Raw genomic sequence first — 23,059 nt, 5'->3', positions numbered from 1 at the left:
TGTCTGTTTATACATGCTGTCTGTGTCTGTTTATACATGCTGTCTGTCTGTTTATACATGCTGAAGGTCTGTCTGTTTATACATGCTGTCTGTCTATACATGCTGTCTGTGTCTGTTTATACATGCGGTCTGTGTCTGTTTATATATGCTGAAGGTCTGTCTGTTTATACACGCTGAAGGTCTGTCTTATACATGTTGTCTGTCTGTCTGTTTATACATGTTGTCTGTCTGTCTGTTTATACATGCTGTCTGTCTGTCTGTTTACACATGCTGTCTGTCTGTTTATACATGCTGTCTGTCTGTTTACACATGCTGTCTGTCTGTTTATACATGCTGTCTGTTTATAAATGCTGTATATCTGTTTATAAATGCTGTCTGTCTGTTTATACATGCTGTCTGTTTATGCATGCTGTCTGTCTGTTTATGCATGCTGTCTGTATGTTTATACAAGCTGTCTGTCTGTTTATACATGCTGTCTGTCTGTTTATACATGCTGTCTGTGTTTATACATGCTGTCTGTCTGTTTATAGATGCTGTCTGTTTATAAATGCTGTATATCTGTTTATACATGCTGTCTGTCTGTTTATGCATGCTGTATGTCTGTTTATGCATGCTGTCTGTCTGTTTATGCATGCTGTCTGTCTGTTTATACATGCTGTCTGTCTGTTTATGCATGCTGTCTGTCTGTTTATGCATGCTGTCTGTCTGTTTATGCATGCTGTCTGTCTGTTTATGCATGCTGTCTGTCTGTTTATACATGCTGTCTGTCTGTTTATGCATGCTGTCTGTCTGTTTATACATGCTGTCTGTCTGTTTATGCATGCTGTCTGTCTGTTTATACATGCTGTCTGTGTCTGTTTGTACATGTTGTCTGTTTATACATGCTGTCTGTCTGTTTATACATGCTGTCTGTCTGTTTATACATGCTGTCTGTGTCTGTTTATACATGCTGTGTATCTGTTTAATACATGCTGTATATCTGTTTATACATGCTGTCTGTGTCTGTTTATACATGCTGTCTGTGTCTGTTTATACATGCTGTCTGTGTCTGTTTATACATGCTGTCTGTGTCTGTTTATACATGCTGTCTGTGTCTGTTTATACATGCTGTCTGTGTCTGTTTATACATGCTGTCTGTCTGTTTATACATGCTGTCTGTGTCTGTTTATACATGCTGTCTGTGTCTGTTTATACATGCTGTCTGTGTCTGTTTATACATGCTGTCTGTGTCTGTTTATACATGCTGTCTGTCTGTTTATACATGCTGTCTGTCTGTTTATACATGCTGTCTGTCTGTTTATGCATGCTGTCTGTCTGTTCTCTATGGGCAGGTGGTGCGTTTCCTGACCAGTCTGTTCAATAGGAAAGCTTCCACATGGAGTGTGTTTGTTGAGTCTTCCTGTCAGTGCCACAGTGAGGTAAGAAGCAGAGCTGTTTGTCAGCGTTATAGAAATAAAATGAATAGCTTGGGGTGTTGGAACCTCTCACCGTAATGACCTGAATGGGGACGCCATTGGAACCTCTCACCGTAATGACCTGAATGGGGACGCCATTGGAACCTCTCACCGTAATGACCCGAATGGGGACGCCATTGGAACCTCTCACCGTAATGACCTGAATGGGGACGCCATTGGAACCTCTCACCGTAATGACCTGAATGGGGACGCCATTGGAACCTCTCACCGTAACGACCCGAATGGGGACGCCATTGGAACCTCTCACCGTAACGACCTGAATGGGGACACCATTTAATTCATTCTAATTCCATAGTCAGAGCTTTGGAGAGTTGGTCAACCAAAGTGCCTTTTGGTGTCTGTCCATGGAAATTCTTATCTGTTGACATGGACATTTTTTCTTTTTAGTGTCTTATGAGTAGGAACCCTGATTATTTACAAACATCTCCTGACGGTGGTTTTCTGCCTGTCTCTTTGCGCAGGTAGTGAAGACCACAGTGGTGCTACTCCACAGGCAGTGGCTGGACCTCCGGGGCCGAGTGGAGGGGAGCCCTGGGGGCGAGGCAACGATCCAAAGCCCAGCGTGGTGCTCCTCTCCTGGGGTTGATCTGCTAAGGGAGGCTCTGATGCTGCTCCACTGGCTCTTCCTCAACAACAGTAGCTTCTCAGAGCACTGTCTTCCTGTCCTTCACATGTATGACCAGATGATTCCTGCCATTAGAGACACCTTCAGGAGGATCCCCCACCTCTCAGAGAGTGAAGGTAGGTAGGTAGTGGGCAAACTATGTCCCGCGGGCCACATCCGCCCCACAAATCTTTTTTTTTTTTATAGGTTTTTGTCAAATAAGATATACGCTATATAAAAATATAAACGCAAAATGGAAAGTGTTGGTCCCATGAGCTGAAGAATAAAAAAGATCCCAGGGATTTTCCATATACGAACAAAAATTCTGTGCACAAATTAGTGAGCATTTTATCCTTTTGCCAAGATAATCCCATCCACCTGACAGGTGTGGCATATCATGAAGCTGATTAAACAGCAATGCCACTCTGACATTGCTCATCCTAATATTTTTCTATTTCTTAATTACATTTTACTTTTAGATTTGTCTGTATTGTTGACAATTGTTTGATACTACTGCACTGTTGGAGTCTTTGGCTACACCGCAATAACACCTGCTAAATACGTGTATGTGAACAATCAAATTTGATTTGACACAGGTGCACCTTGTGCTGGGGACAATAAAAGGCCACTCTAGAATTTGCCGTTTTCTCACACAACACAATGCCATAGATGTCTCAAGTGTTTGAGGGAGCGTGCAATTGGCATGCTGACTGCAGAGATGTCTACGAGTGTCAAATAATGAAATTTTCATTTCTCTACCATAAGCCACCTCCAACGTTTTTGAGAATTTTGCAGTACGTCCAACCGGCCTCACAAACACATGTATGGCGATGTGTGGGCGAGCGGTTTTCTGGTGTAAACGTTGTGAACAGAGTGCTCCATGGTTATGGTATGGGAAGGCATAAGCTACGGACAACGAACAGAATTGCTTTTTATCAATGGCAATTTGAATGTGCAGAGAAACGGTGACCAGATCCTGAGGCCCATTGTCGTGCCATTCATCCACCACCGTCACCTCATGTTTCAGCATGATAATGCACAGCACCATGTCGCAAGAATCTGTCCACAATTCCTGGAAGCTGAAAATGTCCCACTTCTTCCATGGCCTGTATACTCACCAGACATGTCACCCATTGAGCATGTTTGGGATGCTCTGGATTGACGTGTACGACAGCATGTTCCAGTTCCCGCCAATATCCAGCAACTTTGCACAGCTATTGAAGAGGACTGGGACAACATTCAACAGCTTGAACAACTCTATGTGAAGGAGATGTGTCGCGCTGCATGAGGCAAATAGTACTAACTGGTTTTCTGATCCACACTCCTTACCTTTTTGTTGAAGGTATCTGTGACCAACAGATGCATATCTGTATCCCAGTCCTGTGAAATCCATAGATTAGGGCCTAATGACTTTATTCCAATTGACTGATTTCCTTGTGAACTGTAACTCTTTAAAATTGTCGCGTTTATTTTTGTTCAGTAATTATTTTTGAACACTCCAGGCCACACTACAACTTGGTCCAAAAAGTTTGACCTCCCCCCTCCCCCGTCTAGAGGGTGGATACTGCACATGTACCCGGCCAGTTATACATTGAATATCTCCTCTTTTCTTGCAATGATCGTTTTATGTGTACTGTGTAACTCGTGTTTTCTGTTTTGTTAGAATTGGCTTTGGATGAGATTTGTCGTCCTGAGTCTGAGGATACTGAAGATATGGACATAGATACTGGCTCCTGACCTGTTGTTCTGCACCGGAGTAGTGTTCAGTTGCCCCTAGATGCTGATCTTGGGTCAGTTTTTGCAATTCCCCTCTACTAATGGTTAAGGTTAGGAGGGGGAAGATAACTGAATTGACCCCAGCCCTGCGATGTACAGCGTCCCAACTGGGACCAGTTTCCCTATATAAATGCGCTACAGTAGTGCCCAGAAAAGGGCCCTAATTGGGACGCAGGTAATATCTTGTTGGTTTTTCTGACAAATGTCTGACTGTTCTTGATATTAAAATATTCTGTGATTACTGTACTGAGCTCTTTGTGAGTTTTTAATTTGAATCCATTAAATAACATCAATGTTGCAAACGACAATTGTAATTTGTACTCAGTGTGTAATTTGTTACACCATGCGCCATGTTTGGCCCATATGTATCACAAGGAAAATACTGGAGGCACCAACAGATCTGGGGATCAGGCTAAATAATGATACAAGAGTTGAAAAAAAACAACATTTATTTATCATTGTAGCAAAAAGTGGCATTTTATTCCTGATAACATTTTTAAAAACTACAGCATGTCATTTACTCAGTTCGAACAAGCAGCTCGCTAAAGCAGATATGGCTGACGAAGGTGCTCACAACCTGAAGTCACATGAACAACAGACGAAGGCTGGTATCCTGTCACAACATGAGTCATAATACCCATCTGAATGCATTGAGTCACGCCAGGGTAAACCTACACGAAACGTTTCCAAAATCGCCTATGGGAGGGGGGGGGGAAACGATTGGAACCATTCCCCTGTTTTGACAACTAGGTTTTATGGGTATTATGACACATCCACTGTGGGGGGGCTCTCAAACTCAAACTCTGGACCTCAAAGCCAGTTCCACTGCGTTTTCATTGTTCCCCTCTAAAATCAGGGACTGATTTTTAGACCTGGGGACACCAGGTGGGTCCAATTTAATGATCAGGTAGAACAGAAAACCAGCAGTCTCCGTCCCTCGTAGGGTCAGAGTTGAAAACCCCTGACATAGGATAGAAACAAGTGTGACGCGGACAAAACAACCCTGGGCAACAAGTTCTAACGACGAGGGTGGTGTAAAAAATAGAGTGCAACAGCATACTGCACGCAGACAGCAATACAACCAATAGCAGCCGACATGATTCTTCACTCCAAACATGTCAACCGCATGCATGTTCTACACAGCATATTTCTACACTGACCTTTCCACACCCCGACTTCACAGATACAGTGTGGAAAACCAGGGCTGGCTCCCAAAATAGTACACTGCCTTTGACCATAGGACCTCAAAAGTAGTGCACTTATATAGGGAATAGGGAGCCATTAGGGATGCAGACAAGGGACATTATCAACAGAGGAGAGCGAGGTCAATCAGATAAAAAAATTAAAAAGCATTACATTCCATTTAAAGGCTGGTAGCGCTTCATTCAGCTTGGTTCACCTGCAAGGCTTGGTACAGAATGATTTTACATGATCTCACAGCACAAGTGGAAAAACAAGGCATATTGTGGAGGTTTAACAGTCCAAAATGGCACCCTATTCCCTACATAGGGCACTACTTTTGAGTTCATTGGGCTCTGGACAAAAGCAGTGCCCTACATGGGGACAAAGACATCTTAAAGCGGTATCTATAAATAAACCACATACACTGATGTTTTTTTAAAATATATATATATATATAATTTGGTTGGACCAAGAATTTATGGTAAAAAAAGAAAGGCACAACTGTTTCTGTACGAGACAGGATAGCTTCATTTTAATAGGACATCCGTTTTACCACTAAACTAGATTTAGGTATATTTCATAATTGTGTGAATGAGGATTCAGACATTTTGATTCTACTTTACGTCATTCAACTACAGTGCAAAATGTTTTAAACCACAGTTTGGGGTTGCACAATGAAGACCGAGGCACAGCAATACATGAAGATTCCCTTTTAGACTGTAATAATAATATACCTGGCCCTAACAAGGTATAGGATCCATCCCAAACAGCACCCTATTCCCTATGTAGTGCACTACATAGGGTGCTGTTAGGGATGCAAGCCAGTTCAGTTCTCTCCCAGGTGAGCTCTAGAAGCTCAGTGAATGGGACATGTTTGGAGTGGTGGGGAACGGGAGGGAGACCTGTGGGTGATGGAGAGAGAACTGCTTCAGACAGTGGGTGGATGGAGAATGGGAGAGAGAACTGCGTCAAACAGACAGTGATGGAGAATGGGAGGGAGAACTGCATCAGTGGGTGATGGAGAATGGGAGGGAGAACTGCATCAGTGGGTGATGGAGAATGGGAGGGAGAACTGCGTCAGACAGTGATGGAGAATTGACTCAGTAGCCAGTCTTCGGAGGTTGGGAGTCCACGAAGGCAGGGTTGTAGGCAGGCTGGGCAGAGAGGAAGTCAGGCTGAGCGGGAGGCGCGCCAGCTTGGGCTGGGTGGCTGGGCTGCTGGGCTGGGTAGCCGGGCTGCTGGGCTGGGTAGCCGGGCTGAGCTGGAGGCTGGAAGGGGTAAGATGGTTGTCCTGGACTGAACCCAGCCTGACTATAAGGCACTTGGATAGCAGGAGGATAGGCTGAACCTGAGAGAGAGAGAGGACATTACCACACCAGACAGAGGTGGTGTTTTTTGGGCAACTAGTCATAAGGTGGAACTAGAATGCTTCGACAGCAACCTGGAGAGACCATCCTGTAGGTTTTAACTCCAACCCTGTTCCTGGAGAGCTACCCTCCTGTAGGGTTGTAGTTAAACCCCTACAGGAGGGTAGCTCTCCAGGAACAGGGTTGGAGTTAAAACCTACAGGAGGGTATCTCTAGGAACAGGGTTGGAGTTAAAACCCTACAGGAGGGTATCTCTCTAGGAACAGGGTTGGAGTTAAAACCTACAGGAGGGTATCTCTCTAGGAACAGGGTTGGAGTTAAAACCTACAGGAGGGTATCTCTCCAGGAACAGGGTTGGAGTTAAAACCTACAGGAGGGTATCTCTCCAAGAACAGGGTTGGAGTTAACCTATAGGAGGTTAACCTATAGGAGGGTAGCTCTCCAGGAACAGGGTTGGAGTTAACCTATAGGAGCGTAGCTCTCCAGGAACAGGGTTGGAGTTAACCTATAGGAGCGTAGCTCTCCAGGAACAGGGTTGGAGTTAAAACCTACAGGAGGGTATCTCTCTAGGAACAGGGTTGGAGTTAACCTATAGGAGGGCGCCATTACATCATCACCTGTATGTCTATATCACTTACCAGTCTCTTGGTAGGGGGGGGGTGGTCCTGGCTGGAAGGGCTGTCCCTGGTAGCCCAGTGATGTGGGCATGGGCTGCCCTCCTCCGTAGCCGGGTTGAGGCTGAGCCCCATACCCAGGCTGGACGGGTACGGGCTGGTAGGCTGGGTACTGGGGGCCACCCTGGTAGGGCTGGACAGGCTGCTGAGGTTGCTGGGTGAACTGGGTGTTCACCACTGTGGTGTGGGAGGTCGTGGCTATCACCGCTGTATTGGGTAAGGCAGACAATAAATCAGAGGTTAGTTCACACAGCTCTTTATTAAAGCCTAGAACAACTATTTGTTTGAAATGGGTGAAGGAGAACCTAGTGAAGCCGTTGTTGAAAAGCCCTAGTGTCTGTTTAGAAGGAGGTTTCTAATATCTACAGGTGTACTGGTTCCTCTCTAGGCTTCTTCTGTGGTTTTGGCTTTTCGAGGGAGTTCTTTCCTAGCCACCGTGCTTCTACACCTGCATTGCTTGCTGTTTGGGGTTTTAGGCTGGGTTTCTGTTACAGCACTTTGTGACATCAGCCTATGTAAGAAGGACTTTTATAAATTGATTTGATTTGATTTGTAAACCACAGCCTAAACTATGTCGGTGGATGCGGAGAGCTGTGCTGACACATAATGAGGGACAGGCCAGAAATGAAGCCTGATGATCAGAACAGGAAGTGGGACGCCCCGGTCAGCTCAGTACAGAGGGTATAAAGCTTCTATCAGACCAAAATGTATTTGGATAAGCACAGCAGTGTTCTACAATATTGGACTGTTGGCTTTCATACTTAAAAAAATGAAAATCTCAAATACTTTCTCCGTCAAACCCATTCAAATGAAGAGGAATGCGTCGTACTTGTTGGGGAAGGAGCACAACGTTGGGCTCAGAGCCACGTAGTTATGTCATGGGATGCTGGGCTATCACTTCTGTGTCTGTGGATTCTGGTTATGGCTTAAATGCCACTGGTTCAAACACACATTTACAAGAAGTGTTCATTTATATATTTTTTTTAAAAGTCAAACAACCTGTTAAAATCACCGGTTTCCACGGCCTCCCGGGTGGCGCAGTGGTTAAGGGCGCTGTACTGCAGAGCCGGCTGTGCTATCAGAGACTCTGGGTTCGCGCCCAGGCTCTGTCGTAACCGGCCGCGACCGGGAGGTCCGTGGGGCGACGCACAATTGGACTAGCTTCGTCCGGGTTAGGGAGGGTTTGGCCGGTAGGGATCTTATCGCGCACCAGCGACTTCTGTGGCGGGCCGGGCGCAGTGCGCGCTAACCAAGGTTGTCAGGTGCGGCTGGCTTTCGGGTTGGATGCGCGCTGTGTTAAGAAGCAGTGCGGCTTGGTTGGGTTGTGTATCGGAGGACGCATGACTTTCAACCTTCGTCTCTCCTGAGCCCGTACGGGAGTTGTAGCGATGAGACAAGATAGTAGCTACTGAAAAACAATTGGATACCACAAAATTGGGGAGAAAAAGGGGTAAAATTTAAAGTAAATAAATAAAAACTTTAAAAAATACCCGTTTCCAAATGTACTTAAGCTAATAGGTCTACGAATGTTGAATCCTACAGTTATCAGCAATGCTTAAAATGTATGCATTCTTGTTTCGAATTCCAAACAAGAGGTTTCTTTTCTCCCTGAACTCAAAAGAGCTGTTAAATTAGACAAACACTAGATTCCTTCTCCATTGTAAGGAGGGGAAGAGGTTACATCATTGGGTGTTGTCTGAAATCAACCCTCATGTGTGCATTCCAAATGACAACCTATTCCTTTATATACACTGCACTTCAGGTCAAAAGTAGTGAACTACATTAGGGAACGGTTTGGGATACACTATCCTTTGTTTGTGGATTCTTCCCACCGCCAAGGCCTGTCAGGGTTCCAAGTGGGAGTGGTCTGACCACTTCCTGTATGACAGAGGGCTCTGAAGGCTCCGCCCCCTGTGGTGGGTTGCTAGGGAAAGTATGAGTCAGACTCATTGGCTGGAACAAACCCACCTGTTATCATTCTAACCACAGATTCAGCAGGCACATGTTCAATAGACACCAAACAGGATAACACTTTTTTATTTTTATTTATGAAATGCCACGAAAACAAGAGAAATTCTCACTCCACAACAGCCCAGGTCAGCCTGGTTCCTGTTCAGTCGGCAACAAACCAGACAACTTTTCTAACAAGCGTGAAACACGGAAGGAACATCCAATAAGAAACGTGTCAGAGGAAGTAGAATACTTCCACGGCTTGCCAACGCATTACAGGAAGTAGAATACTCGCTCTGGTCTACAGTAGTTCACTACCCACAGGGCTCTGGTCTACAGTAGTTCACTACCCCACAGGGCTCTGGTCTACACACTACCCACAGGGCTCTGGTCTACACACTACCCACAGGGCTCTGGTCTACAGTAGTTCACTACCCACAGGGCTCTGGTCTAAAGTAGTGCACTACCCACAGGGCTCTGGTCTACAGTAGTTCACTACCCACAGGGCTCTGGTCTAAAGTAGTGCACTACCCACAGGGCTCTGGTCTAAAGTAGTGCACTACCCCATAGGGCTCTGGTCTAAAGTAGTGCACTACCCACAGGGCTCTGGTCTAAAGTAGTGCACTACCCACAGGGCTCTGGTCTACAGTAGTGCACTACCCAGGAAATAGGGTACCATTTTGGATGTAGATATATTTCCCTACTTCACATTAACCAGTTCTGACTAGACTACAGGTATGTGGCTGTCTGCTCCATATGAATGGGCAGCATTTAACCACGAACAGAAACCTGAGGTGTGTTCAACAAGGGAAATAGTTAGACCTTTAGCTAAAGCATTCCATTTGTTTTGTGTCTGAGAAGGTAGTGTTCGGAGCGTGTGTCTGGTTCAGGTCTAAACTGCCACTACAAATAATACAGTACATTTGGAAATATGGTTTAATTTAAAGTTTGAATGTTGCCGGAAAAAGTTGCTATTTGTGGCTTCACCGTAACATTCTGGAATGTTCATTCAACTGAAATTGCTACTAAGTAACATGTTTGCCTGCGAACGGAAGCCTTGTTGAACTTAACTCTACTAAACACTGACCCCCAGACTACAGTCAGAACTGACCCCCAGACTACAGTCAGAACTGACCCCCCCAGACTACAGTCAGAACTGACCCCCAGACTACACAGATACAACAGCCAGAACTGACCCCCAGACTACACAGATACTTCAGTCAGAACTGACCCCCCCAGACTACACAGATACTACAGTCAGAACTGCCCCCAGACTACACAGATACTAGTCAGAACTGACCCCCAGACTACACAGATACTAGTCAGAACTGCCCCCCCCAGACTACAGATACTACAGTGAGAAAGAGAAAGAGAAGACCTTTATTTAACCAGGTAGGCTAGTTGAGAACAAGTTCTCATTTGCAACTACGACCTGGCCAAGATAAAGCATAGCAGTGTGAGCATACAACAAAGAGTTACACATGGAGTAAACAATTAACAAGTCAATAACACAGTAGAAAACAAAGGGGGAGTCTATATACAATGTGTGCAAAAGGCATGAGGAGGTAGGCAAATAATTACAATTTTGCAGATTAACACTGGAGTGATAAATGATCAGATGGTCATGTACAGGTAGAGATATTGGTGTGCAGAAGAGCAGAAAAGTAAATAAATAAAAACAGTATGGGGATGAGGTAGGTGAAAAGGGTGGGCTATTTACCAATAGACTATGTACAGCTGCAGCGATCGGTTAGCTGCTCAGATAGCTGATGTTTGAAGTTGGTGAGGGAGATAAAAGTCTCCAACTTCAGCGATTTTTGCAATTCGTTCCAGTCACAGGCAGCAGAGTACTGGAACGAAAGGCGGCCAAATGAGGTGTTGGCTTTAGGGATGATCAGTGAGATACACCTGCTGGAGCGCGTGCTACGGATGGGTGTTGCCATCGTGACCAGTGAGCTGAGATAAGGCGGAGCTTTACCTAGCATAGACTTGTAGATGACCTGGAGCCAGTGGGTCTGGCGACGAATATGTAGCGAGGGCCAGCCGACTAGAGCATACAAGTCGCAGTGGTGGGTGGTATAAGGTGCTTTAGTGACAAAACGGATGGCACTGTGATAGACTGCATCCAGTTTGCTGAGTAGAGTGTTGGAAGCCATTTTGTAGATGACATCGCCGAAGTCGAGGATCGGTAGGATAGTCAGTTTTACTAGGGTAAGCTTGGCGGCGTGAGTGAAGGAGGCTTTGTTGCGGAATAGAAAGCCGACTCTTGATTTGATTTTCGATTGGAGATGTTTGATATGAGTCTGGAAGGAGAGTTTGCAGTCTAGCCAGACACCTAGGTACTTATAGACGTCCACATATTCTAGGTCGGAACCATCCAGGGTGGTGATGCTAGTCGGGCATGCAGGTGCAGGCAGCGACCGGTTGAAAAGCATGCATTTGGTTTTACTAGCGTTTAAGAGCAGTTGGAGGCCACGGAAGGAGTGTTGTATGGCATTGAAGCTTGTTTGGAGGTTAGATAGCACAGTGTCCAAAGACGCTGTGCTAGTCTGGGGGGTCAGAACTGACCCCCCAGACTACAGTCAGAACTGACCCCCCCAGACTACACAGACACCACAGTCAGAACTGATCCCCAGACTACACAGATACTAGTCAGAACTGACCCCCAGACTACACAGATACTAGTCAGAACTGACGCCCAGACTACACAGATACTAGTCAGAACTGACCCCCAGACTACACAGATACTAGTCAGAACTGACCCCCAGACTACACAGATACTAGTCAGAACTGACCCCCAGACTACACAGATACTAGTCAGAACTGACCCCCAGACTACACAGAGATACTACAGTCAGAACTGACCCCCAGACTACACAGAGATACTGCAGTCGGAACTAACCCCCAGACTACAGATACTAGTCAGAACTGACCCCCCCAGACTACACATAGGTCATTGAGGGGGGGGGGGGGGGGTGTTGTATCATTTGATTTACACAACATGCCTACCACTTTGAAGATGCAAAATATTTTTTTGTCAAACAAACAAGAAATAAGACAAAAACAGAACTGAGGGTGCGTAACTATTATATATTATAGTATAACTATTCACCCCCCAAAGTCAATACTTTGTAGAGGCACCTTTTGCAGCAATTACAGCTGCAGGTATCTTGGGGTGTGTCTCTATTAGCTTGGCACATCTAGCCACTGGGATTTTTGCCCATGTTTCAAGGAAAAACTGCTCTGGCTCCTTCAAGTTGGATGGATTCCGCTTGTGTACAGCAATCTTTAAGTCATACCAGAGAATCTCAATTCGATTGAGGTCTGGGCTTTGACTAGGCCATTCCAATATAATTAAATGTTTCCACTTAAACCACTCGAGTGTTGCTTTAGCAGTATGCTTAGGGTCATTGTCCTGCTGGAAGGTGAACCTCCGTCCAAGTCTCAAATCTCTGGAAGACTGAAACAGGTTCCCCTCAAGAATATCCTTGTATTTAGCGCCATCCATCATCCCTTCAATTCTGACCAGTTCATTCCTAGTATCATCTGACCAGAGTACCTTCTTCCATATGTTTCGGGAGTCTCCCACATGCCTTTTGGCGAACACCAAACGTGTTTGCTCATTTTTTTGGGGCCACTCTTCCATAAAGCCCAGCTCTGTGGAGTGTACGGCTTAAAGTGGTCCTATGGACAGATACTCCAATCTCCTCTGTGGAGCTTTGCAGCTCCTTCAGGGTTATCTTTGGTCTCTTTGTTGCCTCTCTGATTTAATGTCCTCCTTGCCTGGTCTGTGAGTTAAAAAACAAAACCAAAAAAATCCATCTGTGTGCAATCTAACTAATTATGTGACTTCTGAAGGTAATTGGTTGCACCAGATCTTATTTAGGGGCTTCATAGCAAAGGGGGTGAATACCACTTTTCAGTTATTAATTATTTATTAAAATTGTATTTTTCATTTCACTTCACAAATTTGGACTATTTTGTGTATGTCCATTCCATGAAATTTAAATTACAAGTTGTAAAGCAACAAAATAGTAAAATCACCAAGGGGGGTGAATACTTTTGCAAGGCTGTAACGTACATCGGGGCTTCAGGAAACATGTTGTGATCAAAAGGAGAGACTTACGTCTGGGCTTCCGGCACATGTTGTACATGCAGCAGCAGGGACACACGCAGCAAGAGATGAAAATAATCACCAAGATGACAGGTATTGCTATGAATGGCCAGATGGTGAACGTGCTGCTGCTGATGCTGCTACTGGAATAGAGAAACACAACAAATCAGTCAGAGAGAGAAACAAAACATTTATTTCTGAACTAACAAAGCCAGATCATTAAAAAAAAAACACTTCTGTAATTGTACTGTTGCATAAAGCATTACATCATATAGATTTAGATTTGCATTAATTAGAGTTGCATTAATTAGATTTGCATTAATTAGATTTGCATACATTCGATTTGCATTAATTCGATTTGCATTAATTAGATTTGCATTAATTTGATTTGCATTAATTTGATTTGCATGTTAGCCCTGTGCAGACAAATATACAGTAGGGGTATACTACGAAGCAGGATCAAGGAGTTGACCTGTGAACTTTTCTAAATAATCTGAAAATTAATTTAAATAAATTTTTTATAAAAATAAAACTTGATATGGTTTAATTGATTTCCATCAAAAAACACGTTTAGCTTTCTAAATGAAATCAGACAAAATTATTTCTGCTTGTTGATCAAAATTTGCCGGCTAATTCATTGATCCTGTTTTTATAAGTTTGTTTTAAACTTCAAGTTTGAAGTTGTGTTGATGCTGCAACTCTCGTGAGGTTGATTTATGGGGAGGGGGGGGGTGGAGGGGGTGTCTACTCTGCACCTGCTCTGATGGGGTGGTGACATGTGCCTGTTCATGTATTACAAGGACGGATGCTTGTTGCAAAGTTTCGTTTCACTGATCTGAAAAGAGCTTGGTTTTAAAGAGGAAGTGAGGGGCTATAGTTGACATCTTTGTGACAGAATGCGTTTCACAATCAGGCAATTAACGTGTCATGCAATAAAATGCAAATGAATTACTTAAAAATCATACAATGTGATTTTCTGGATTTTTGATCAAAATTACAGACCTCTACATGCTTTGTAAGTAGGAAAACCTGCAAAATCGGCAGTCAATCAAATACTTGTTCTCCCCACTGTGTATGTATATTCATGTTAAGAAAGGTGTTTCTGGTTAGGTACATTTGTGCAACGACTGGGCTTTTTTCCGCGAATGTGCTTTTGTTAAATCATCACCCGTTTGGAGAAGTTGAAGTAGGCTGTGATTCGATGATAAATTAACAGGCACCGCATTGATTATATGCAACGCAGGACAAGCTAGTTAACCTAGTAATATCATCAACCATGTGTAGTTAACTAGTGATTATGTTAAGATTGTCTTATTTTATAAGATAAGTTTAATGCTAGCTAGCAATTTACGCGAGTGCAGCAAGGAGCCAAGGTAACAGGTGGGTCAGCCTGCCACGCAGTCTCCTCGTGGATTGAAAAGTAATCGTTGTCCAAAATTGACGATTACCGATTGTCATAACTTGAAATTGGCCCTAATTAATCGGCCATGCAGATTAATCGGTCGACCTCTAGTCTGAATACTTATGTATATGTGATTTCATTTTTAATACATTTGCAAAAATGTCTAAGTTTTTGCTTTGTCTTTATGGGGTATTGTGATGTCATTATGGGGTATTGTGATGTCATTATGGGGTATTGTGATGTCATTATGGGGTATTGTGATGTCATTATGGGGTATTGTGATGTCATTATGGGGTAGTGTGTGTAGATTGATGAGGGCGAAAAAACAATTCAATCAATTTTTAGAATAAAACGTACCAAAATGTCAAGGGGTCTGAATACTTTCCAAATGCATTACTTTAAACCAGAGCCCTATTCCCTATATAGGGCACTACTTTAGACTAGGGCCCCATGGGGCATAGGGTACCATTCGATTAGGACATAGCTATAGGTTTTTGTCCTCCTACCTGAAAAAGCAGCTGTTCTGTTCAGACGTCCCCATCTGTTTGAAGACATTGCTGCAGCAGTATCTATTCTCACACGTTCCACAGCACCCCTGGAGTGTACCACAGTACTGCTTGGATTGGATTTGGCTCTTGGCGTCAATGTAGCCCTCACAGTCATTACCAGCTGGGTAGAAAGGAGAAAGACATCATAGGTTTGAGTTGGACAAAGCTTGGGAGAAAATACATGGTATAGTCTAACCTTGAAAGACAACGGCAATAACATTGACAAGTGTACAACAAACACAATAGAGTTAATGAGGGCGTTTGATTAAGCTGACCCGCAGTGCCCCCGGGCTATGGCCCACGACATGAACAGGCAAAAGCAATGAAGGAGGAGCAGCACTCTTCTCAAAATCAACAGTTATCTACCCCCGCACGGTCATGTTATCAACAAGGTAGCATGGAGCAAGAAACATGTGTTTTTATCCAAAGCAATCCCTTTAGCATGTGAAAACACATAATCCTACTCAATACTCCATGTGCTTAACCTACATAAAAAAATGAGTGACCACAGGGAGTCAGGACACCCGTTTAACATCCACTCTGAAAGACAGCACCCCTACACAGGGCAATGTCCCCAATCACTGCCCTGGGGCAATGGGATATTTTTTAGACCAGAGGAAAGAGTGCCTCCTACTGGCCCTCCAACACCACTTCCAGCAACATCTAGTCTCCCACCCAGGGACTAACCAGTACTAACCAGGACCATCCAGGGATCAACCAGGACCATCCAAGGACCAACCAGGACCAACCCAACTTAGCTTCAGAAGCAAGCCAGCAGTGGGATGCAGGGTGGTAGCCTAACCACATGGGGCTACAGAGTTCCTCAATGTCTTGAAAGCACCATAATGTTGTGATCAAATCAACTAGGAACATTTCTGACTTCTGAGCGTTTAAAGACAACTGGGAACCTGTGGTGGGGGGGAAAAAATTAGCCCCGACTGGTAAAATCGTTTTGAATGGTCATCCAAGCATCTTTCTATAACTCCGACTTAACGGAGATCACTGGCTCATGATGACCTCTTTTTTTTTTCTCCCCGATGTCGAACTCACTTCTGAGTTCGACATCGCCAAAACAACTGCTATGCAAATGTGGACTAAAGCCGATCTGATTGAATTGGCCACAAAGTCTCTTCAGATTATAAATTTGGAGACGTTTTGAAGCCTAAAACGAGGTTGATGGCCATGCAACTACCAGAGGATATCATAAAGTCATGAGGTTGCAGGCCTGCCAGACAGACATCCTTGTTGCAGGCCTGCCAGACAGACATCCTTGTTGCAGGCCTGCCAGACAGACATCCTTGATTGCTTCCTCGAGATCTGGTTGATCTAATTAGAGTAGCTAGGATGTGAAGGACCTCTCACAATCAGCTGCAGAGCAAATAATTAATGTCTCTCTCTCTCTCTCTGGCTAAATGCCCTCAACATAGTGTATATTTCAACAAGATGGGGTGAAACACTGGTCCCAGTCTCACCCATGTAATTTACGAGTTCGTTTCCTGTGACATCATGGAAGCAAACACTTGTTTTACTTTAGCAACTAAATTAACATCAAACTGTTCAACTCCACGAGTCACACAACACATATTGCATGTTTAAAGTCAATCCACTCAGAAATACACAGGTCTAGTTCAGGACCCAGTAACTACGGAGGAAGTGGATATTGCGAAATAAGAACGATATAGAAAGTTAGTTAGATAATACTATCCACAGTGTGCCATCACAGCAGCAAGATGTGTGACATGTTGCCACAAGAAAAGGGCAACCAGTGAAGAACAAACACCATTGTAAATACAACCCATATTTATGTTTATTTATTTTCCCTTGTGTACTTTAACTATTTGTACATCGTTACAACACTGTAATATATACATAATATGACATTTGTAATGTCTTTATTGTTTTTGAACCTCTGTATGTGTAATGTTTACTGTTAATTTTTATTGTTTATTTCACTTTTGTATATTATCTACTTCACTTGCTTTGGCAATGTTAACACATGTTTTCCATGTCGATAAAGCCCCTTGAATTGAATTAATACTGCATAACGACGTTACGTCCATGTTTTTGACCGTGAGAGAACATAACGCATCTCTAGACCAATAATGTACTTAAACCCCTGATTAAGATGAAGTCATATAAAACAGTCACACATATGTAGTTACCAACCAGACACTAACTGGCTACAGTAACATGTTTTGTCAGACTCGCCCCCACCACATCCGAAAATGAAAGATGTACTTTCACTCTTTGAGAGGGAATTTTTTTTTTTTTTACAAACTGTACAATGTCACACAGACTGAACAATGTTTGTTAATGACTGATTTCCAATTGACAAACTCACCGGTCACGAAGGGGATCAGAGTCCCACACAAAAGGAGCACAACAACGCACAGACTCTCCGCCATGGCTTGGTGTATTCAGATGCTACTAACGACTAGCGCAACCGACAGTCCCAGTCCGGAATGCTATAGTTTCTTCTTCCATGGTATTATGGCGGTCCGCAAATAACGTGCTGTGGATGCCGCCATCTACTGGATGGGGGGTGAAACTGACAAACCAACGCAAAATAATTAAGATTAAGTAAATGTAACAACAAAAAAACACTTCTAATATTCAAAAGTAAATAAAACACAAAAACTACAACTGTACTCTTTCAGTCGGATTTAAATGTCTATTCAGATCCCTAGACAGGCTCTGGAACCTGGGAGGGGGGAACCTCTTCATTCTGTATAATTCCCTGTAAAATTTCGTCTGTAAAGTTCTGGATATCCAGAAAAACGTTTTGCTGCCTTCACAATGATGTCTAGATTCATAGATGCACCAGCAAAAAGGGAAGCCGGTTTGGATTTGGCTTCAGACCAATCACATCATAAGCCAAACATCATTATTGACAGAAAAAGAATTTTTGCATCTCATTGTGTTGTTGTCTTCCAGTGGTTAGCTAGCTAGCTAAAATCGGGCCTTTCCTAAATTAGCCATCGATGGAGATAGGGATTTGGACTTGTGGTTTTACTTATTTCTCAGTGCTGGCCAATGATTATAAAGGGGATTCTGATACAACCATATTTTCATACATTGTGTCCCTGGCCTATGTACAAAAGGCTGTGGAGTATTTGTTGTTAATCATATCAGTAACGTTAGTTCCTCATATCAGAGCTGTAGTTCCTCCCACCGGTGAAGTGGAGCAGAGCATGCTGGGTGATTTCCAGCTCAGAAAAGAAGATCAGCTGGAGAGAATTCAAGTGAGAGAACGTTCCAGACGTCCTTGTGTTTTCTAAAATTAGCTTTCATTGTGTTAGCCGAGGCCAGTGTGCATCCTTGTTGATACAACACACACACACACACACACACACACACACACACACACACACACACACACACACACACACACACACACACACACACACACACACACACACACACACACACACACACAAACACGTTTATTGGCTCTTAACCAACCGTGCTATTATGTTGTTGTTTTTTGCATTGTTCGTAACTTGTTTGGTACATAATGTTGCCCCCCCCCCCCCCATCTATGCTGCTGCTACTCTCTGTTTATTATCTATGCATAGTCACTTTAACTCTACCTACATGTAGATATTACCTCAATTACCTCGACACTGGTACACCCTGTATATAGTCCCACTATTGTTATTTACTGCCTCTTTAATTATTTGTTATTCTTATCTCTTACCTTCTTTTTTTAGGTATTTTCTTAAAACTGCATTGTTGGTTAAGGGCTCGTCAGTAAGCATTTCACTGTAAGGTCTACTACACCTGTTGTATTCAGCATTTCACTGTAAGGTCTACTACACCTGTTGTATTCAGCATTTTACTGTAAGGTCTACTACACCTGTTGTATTCAGCATTTCACTGTAAGGTCTACTACACCTGTTGTATTCAGCATTTCACTGTAAGGTCTACTACACCTGTTGTATTCAGCATTTCACTGTAAGGTCTACTACACCTGTTGTATTCAGCAGTTCACTGAAAGGTCTACTACACCTGTTGTATTCAGCATTTCACTGTGAGGTCTACTACACCTGTTGTATTCAGCATTTCACTGTAAGGTCTACTACACCTGTTGTATTCAGCATTTCACTGTAAGGTCTACTACACCTGTTGTATTCAGCATTTCACTGTAAGGTCTACTACACCTGTTGTATTCAGCATTTCACTGTAAGGTCTACTACACCTGTTGTATTCAGCAATTCACTGTAAGGTCTACTACACCTGTTGTATTCAGCATTTCACTGTAAGGTCTACTACACCTGTTGTATTCAGCATTTCACTGTAAGGTCTACTACACCTGTTGTATTCAGCATTTCACTGTAAGGTCTACTACACCTGTTGTATTCAGCATTTCACTGTAAGGTCTACTACACCTGTTGTATTCAGCAATTCACTGTAAGGTCTACTACACCTGTTGTATTCGTTGCATGTGACAAAAACTATTTGATTTGATTTTGACACACACACACACACACACACACACACACACACACACACACTCACACACACACTCACACACACAGAGAAATCCGTACCATGGCCACATGATACTTAGCTTACATTGGATTGGCCTAAATAGTTTTGGGAATCTTTTAGTTGTCACTAAGCATAGGTGATTAGATGATGTTGAAATGGTGCTGGAATAGTGGAGGCAGGGCCTGTTGTTGAAATGGTGCTGGAATAATGGAGGCAGGGCCTGTTGTTGACATGGTGCTGGAATAGAGGAGGCAGGGCCTGTTGTTGACATGGTTCTGGAATAGTGGAGGCAGGGCCTGTTGTTGAAATGGTGCTGGAATAGAGGAGGCGGGGCCTGTTGTTGAAATGGTGCTGGAATAGTGGAGGCAGGGCCTTTTGTTGAAATGGTGCTGGAATAGTGGAGGCGGGGCCTGTTGTTGAAATGGTGCTGGAATAGCGGAGGCAGGGCCTGTTGTTGAAATGGTGCTGGAATAGTGGAGGCAGGGCCTGTTGTTGACATGGTGCTGGAATAGTGGAGGCAGGGCCTGTTGTTGACATGGTGCTGGAATAGAGGAGGCAGGGCCTGTTGTTGAAATGGTGCTGGAATAGTGGAGGCAGGGCCTGTTGTTGAAATGGTGCTGGAATAGAGGAGGCAGGGCCTGTTGTTGAAATGGTGCTGGAATAGAGGAGGCAGGGCCTGTTGTTGAAATGGTGCTGGAATAGAGGAGGCAGGGCCTGTTGTTGAAATGGTGCTGGAATAGTGGAGGCAGGGCCTGTTGTTGAAATGGTGCTGGAATAGAGGAGGCAGGGCCTGTTGTTGAAATGGCGCTGGAATAGTGGAGGCAGGGCCTGTTTTCTTTGTGTCTTACAGTAACTCTCCGTGGTTCTAAATCAATAGTTGCTTGACCATGTTGTCGGTCATGAAATATGTTTTGTGGACTTCACCGGACAGATGTTGCTCTCCAGATTTTTTTGTGAAGAAACAAAAGTGTGGTAGAATTTATTCTGCCACTGTGTCTTCTTATTGTCTCTGCCTTTAAGCCTACTATATATATATATATATATATCACGGTGTCAAGGCATATGAACTAACAGGTTTTAGAGCCAAACATCACAATTATCACAATGAGTAGGTTGTATTATCGCTCTCTCCCCCCCCCCCCCCCCCTGGATTGGCGTCCCCGGTGATTTTACCCACGCACCACTACTGCTACCATCTCTACTCACTCCTTCAGCTATTGTCACGCCCTGACCTTAGTCATCTTTGTTTTCTTTATTATTTTGGTTAGGTCAGGGTGTGACGAGGGTGGTATGTGTGTTATTGACTTGTCTGGGGGTTTTTGTAATTCTATGGGGTTTTGGTATTGTCTAGGTATATTTGTAGGTCTATGGTGGCCTGAATTGGTTCCCAATCAGAGACAGCTGTTTATTGTTGTCTCTGATTGGGGATACTATTTAGGTTGCCATTTTTCCATGTTGGTTTGGTGGGTTATTGTCTATGTGTAGTTGCATCAGGCTGCACCTTGGTCTCATCGTTACGACTAACGTGACAGCTATTTTCACTGCCTCCACACAGGAGATCTGCTGGATGACCCTGATCCTAATTACTGCGACATTCTTCATCCTTACAGGGCACTCTGGTAACTCGGGAACTTGATTCCCATCACAATTACAACAACATCTTCAATTACTACATATTTATTCCTTCAATAAACACTTGCCACGTGTCCAATCGTTTTACAGTTGTAACCCTGCAGGCGGGGCCTGCACCGATTTTTCTGTACAATACGGTCTCGCCTCATATCTCACATACCCAAGTTATACCTGAGTCAGGAGAATCACTTCCTCAAACCACAGTAAAACGATCGGCTATCCTCCTTCTTTCCATCTATCATTCGGGTCAAACGACATGCGTCTACCACTACTGGTATGTTATCCCTAAACCCCACAGCCTCTATGTCCAACGACATGCGTCTACCACTACTGGTATGTTATCCCTAAACCACACAGCCTCTATGTCCAACGACATGCGTCTACCACTACTGGTATGTTATCCCTAAACCACACAGCCTCTATGTCCAACGACATGCGTCTACCACTACTGGTATGTTATCCCTAAACCACACAGCCTCTATGTCCAACGACATGCGTCTACCACTACTGGTATGTTATCCCTAAACCACACAGCCTCTATGTCCAACGACATGCGTCTTCCACTACTGGTATGTTATCCCTAAACCACACAGCCTCTATGTCCAACGACATGCGTCTACCACTACTGGTATGTTATCCCTAAACCACACAGCCTCTATGTCCAACGACATGCGTCTACCACTACTGGTATGTTATCCCTAAACCACACAGCCTCTATGTCCAACGACATGCGTCTACCACTACTGGTATGTTATCCCTAAACCACACAGCCTCTATGTCCAACGACATGCGTCTACCACTACTGGTATGTTATCCCTAAACCACACAGCCTCTATGTCCAACGACATGCGTCTACCACTACTGGTATGTTATCCCTAAACCACACAGCCTCTATGTCCAACGACATGCGTCTACCACTACTGGTATGTTATCCCTAAACCACACAGCCTCTATGTCCAACGACATGCGTCTACCACTACTGGTATGTTATCCCTAAACCCCACATCCTCTATGTCCAACGACATGCGTCTACCACTACTGGTATGTGATCCCTAAACCACACAGCCTCTATGTCCAACGACATGCGTCTACCACTACTGGTATGTTATCCCTAAACCACACAGCCTCTATGTCCAACGACATGCGTCTACCACTACTGGTATGTTATCCCTAAACCACACAGCCTCTATGTCCAACGACATGCGTCTACCACTACTGGTATGTTATCCCTAAACCACACAGCCTCTATGTCCAACGACATGCGTCTACCACTACTGGTATGTTATCCCTAAACCACACAGCCTCTATGTCCAACGACATGCGTCTACCACTACTGGTATGTTATCCCTAAACCCCACAGCCTCTATGTCCAACGACATGCATCTACCACTACTGGTATGTTATCCCTAAACCACACAGCCTGTCCAACGACATGCGTCTACCACTACTGGTATGTTATCCCTAAACCACACAGCCTGTCCAACGACAGATAACATCTTTAACCGGTGTCCGACTCTGAAAATCCTAGCCAACAACGAGTCAGATATTTCACCAGATGTATTAAATGTGAAGCATCCGCGTGGCGTTTCCTCTCACTACCAAATATGGTATTTTAACTAGGTAACCTAGGACAACAACCAGGTAACTACCAAATATGGTAGTGAGAGGAAGCCCAGTGGCCGGCAGTGGGAGAAGATGGTACTACCAAATATGGTAGTGAGAGGAAGCCCAGTGGCCGGCAGTGGGAGAAGATGGTACTACCAAATATGGTAGTGAGAGGAAGCCCAGTGGCCGGCAGTGGGAGAAGATGGTACTACCAAATATGGTAGTGAGAGGAAGCCCAG

The 23,059-nt window shown here is 44.1% G+C and overlaps 2 protein-coding genes across 3 annotated transcripts in view; one reads left to right on the top strand and one right to left on the bottom strand.

The window, feature by feature from the left end:
• atrip (ATR interacting protein) overlaps positions 1 to 4,169 on the top strand; it is a 36,902-nt gene extending 32,733 nt beyond the window's left edge. Inside the window, exons 12-14 of the mRNA XM_031825811.1 lie at positions 1,332 to 1,418; positions 1,937 to 2,216; positions 3,743 to 4,169. Of these exons, the coding sequence (XP_031681671.1) occupies positions 1,332 to 1,418; positions 1,937 to 2,216; positions 3,743 to 3,816 (441 nt within the window). The 3' untranslated portion in view covers positions 3,817 to 4,169. The remainder of the gene's footprint in view (positions 1 to 1,331; positions 1,419 to 1,936; positions 2,217 to 3,742) is intronic.
• Positions 4,170 to 4,286: 117 nt separating this feature from the next.
• shisa10.1 (shisa family member 10, tandem duplicate 1) lies at positions 4,287 to 17,571 on the bottom strand. Of its 2 annotated transcripts, none has more exons than XM_020484018.2 (5): positions 17,434 to 17,571; positions 15,051 to 15,213; positions 13,155 to 13,285; positions 7,043 to 7,285; positions 4,287 to 6,385 (listed from the first exon to the last, which is right to left on the bottom strand). In XM_020484018.2, the coding sequence occupies exons 1-5, from the start codon at positions 17,495 to 17,497 to the stop codon at positions 6,138 to 6,140; spliced, it is 849 nt and encodes a 282-aa protein (XP_020339607.1). In that variant the 5' UTR covers positions 17,498 to 17,571; the 3' UTR covers positions 4,287 to 6,137. The 2 variants fall into 2 exon arrangements, with proteins under 2 accessions (XP_020339607.1, XP_020339608.1); XM_020484019.2 differs by having other exon boundaries at positions 4,307 to 6,385; positions 13,155 to 13,282; positions 17,434 to 17,562.
• Positions 17,572 to 23,059: the final 5,488 nt, after the last annotated feature.

The sequence above is a fragment of the Oncorhynchus kisutch genome, linkage group LG5, assembly GCF_002021735.2.
Source record: "Oncorhynchus kisutch isolate 150728-3 linkage group LG5, Okis_V2, whole genome shotgun sequence".
In the NCBI taxonomy this organism is placed as follows: domain Eukaryota; kingdom Metazoa; phylum Chordata; class Actinopteri; order Salmoniformes; family Salmonidae; genus Oncorhynchus; species Oncorhynchus kisutch.
This window is presented reverse-complemented; position numbering and strand designations above follow the sequence as displayed.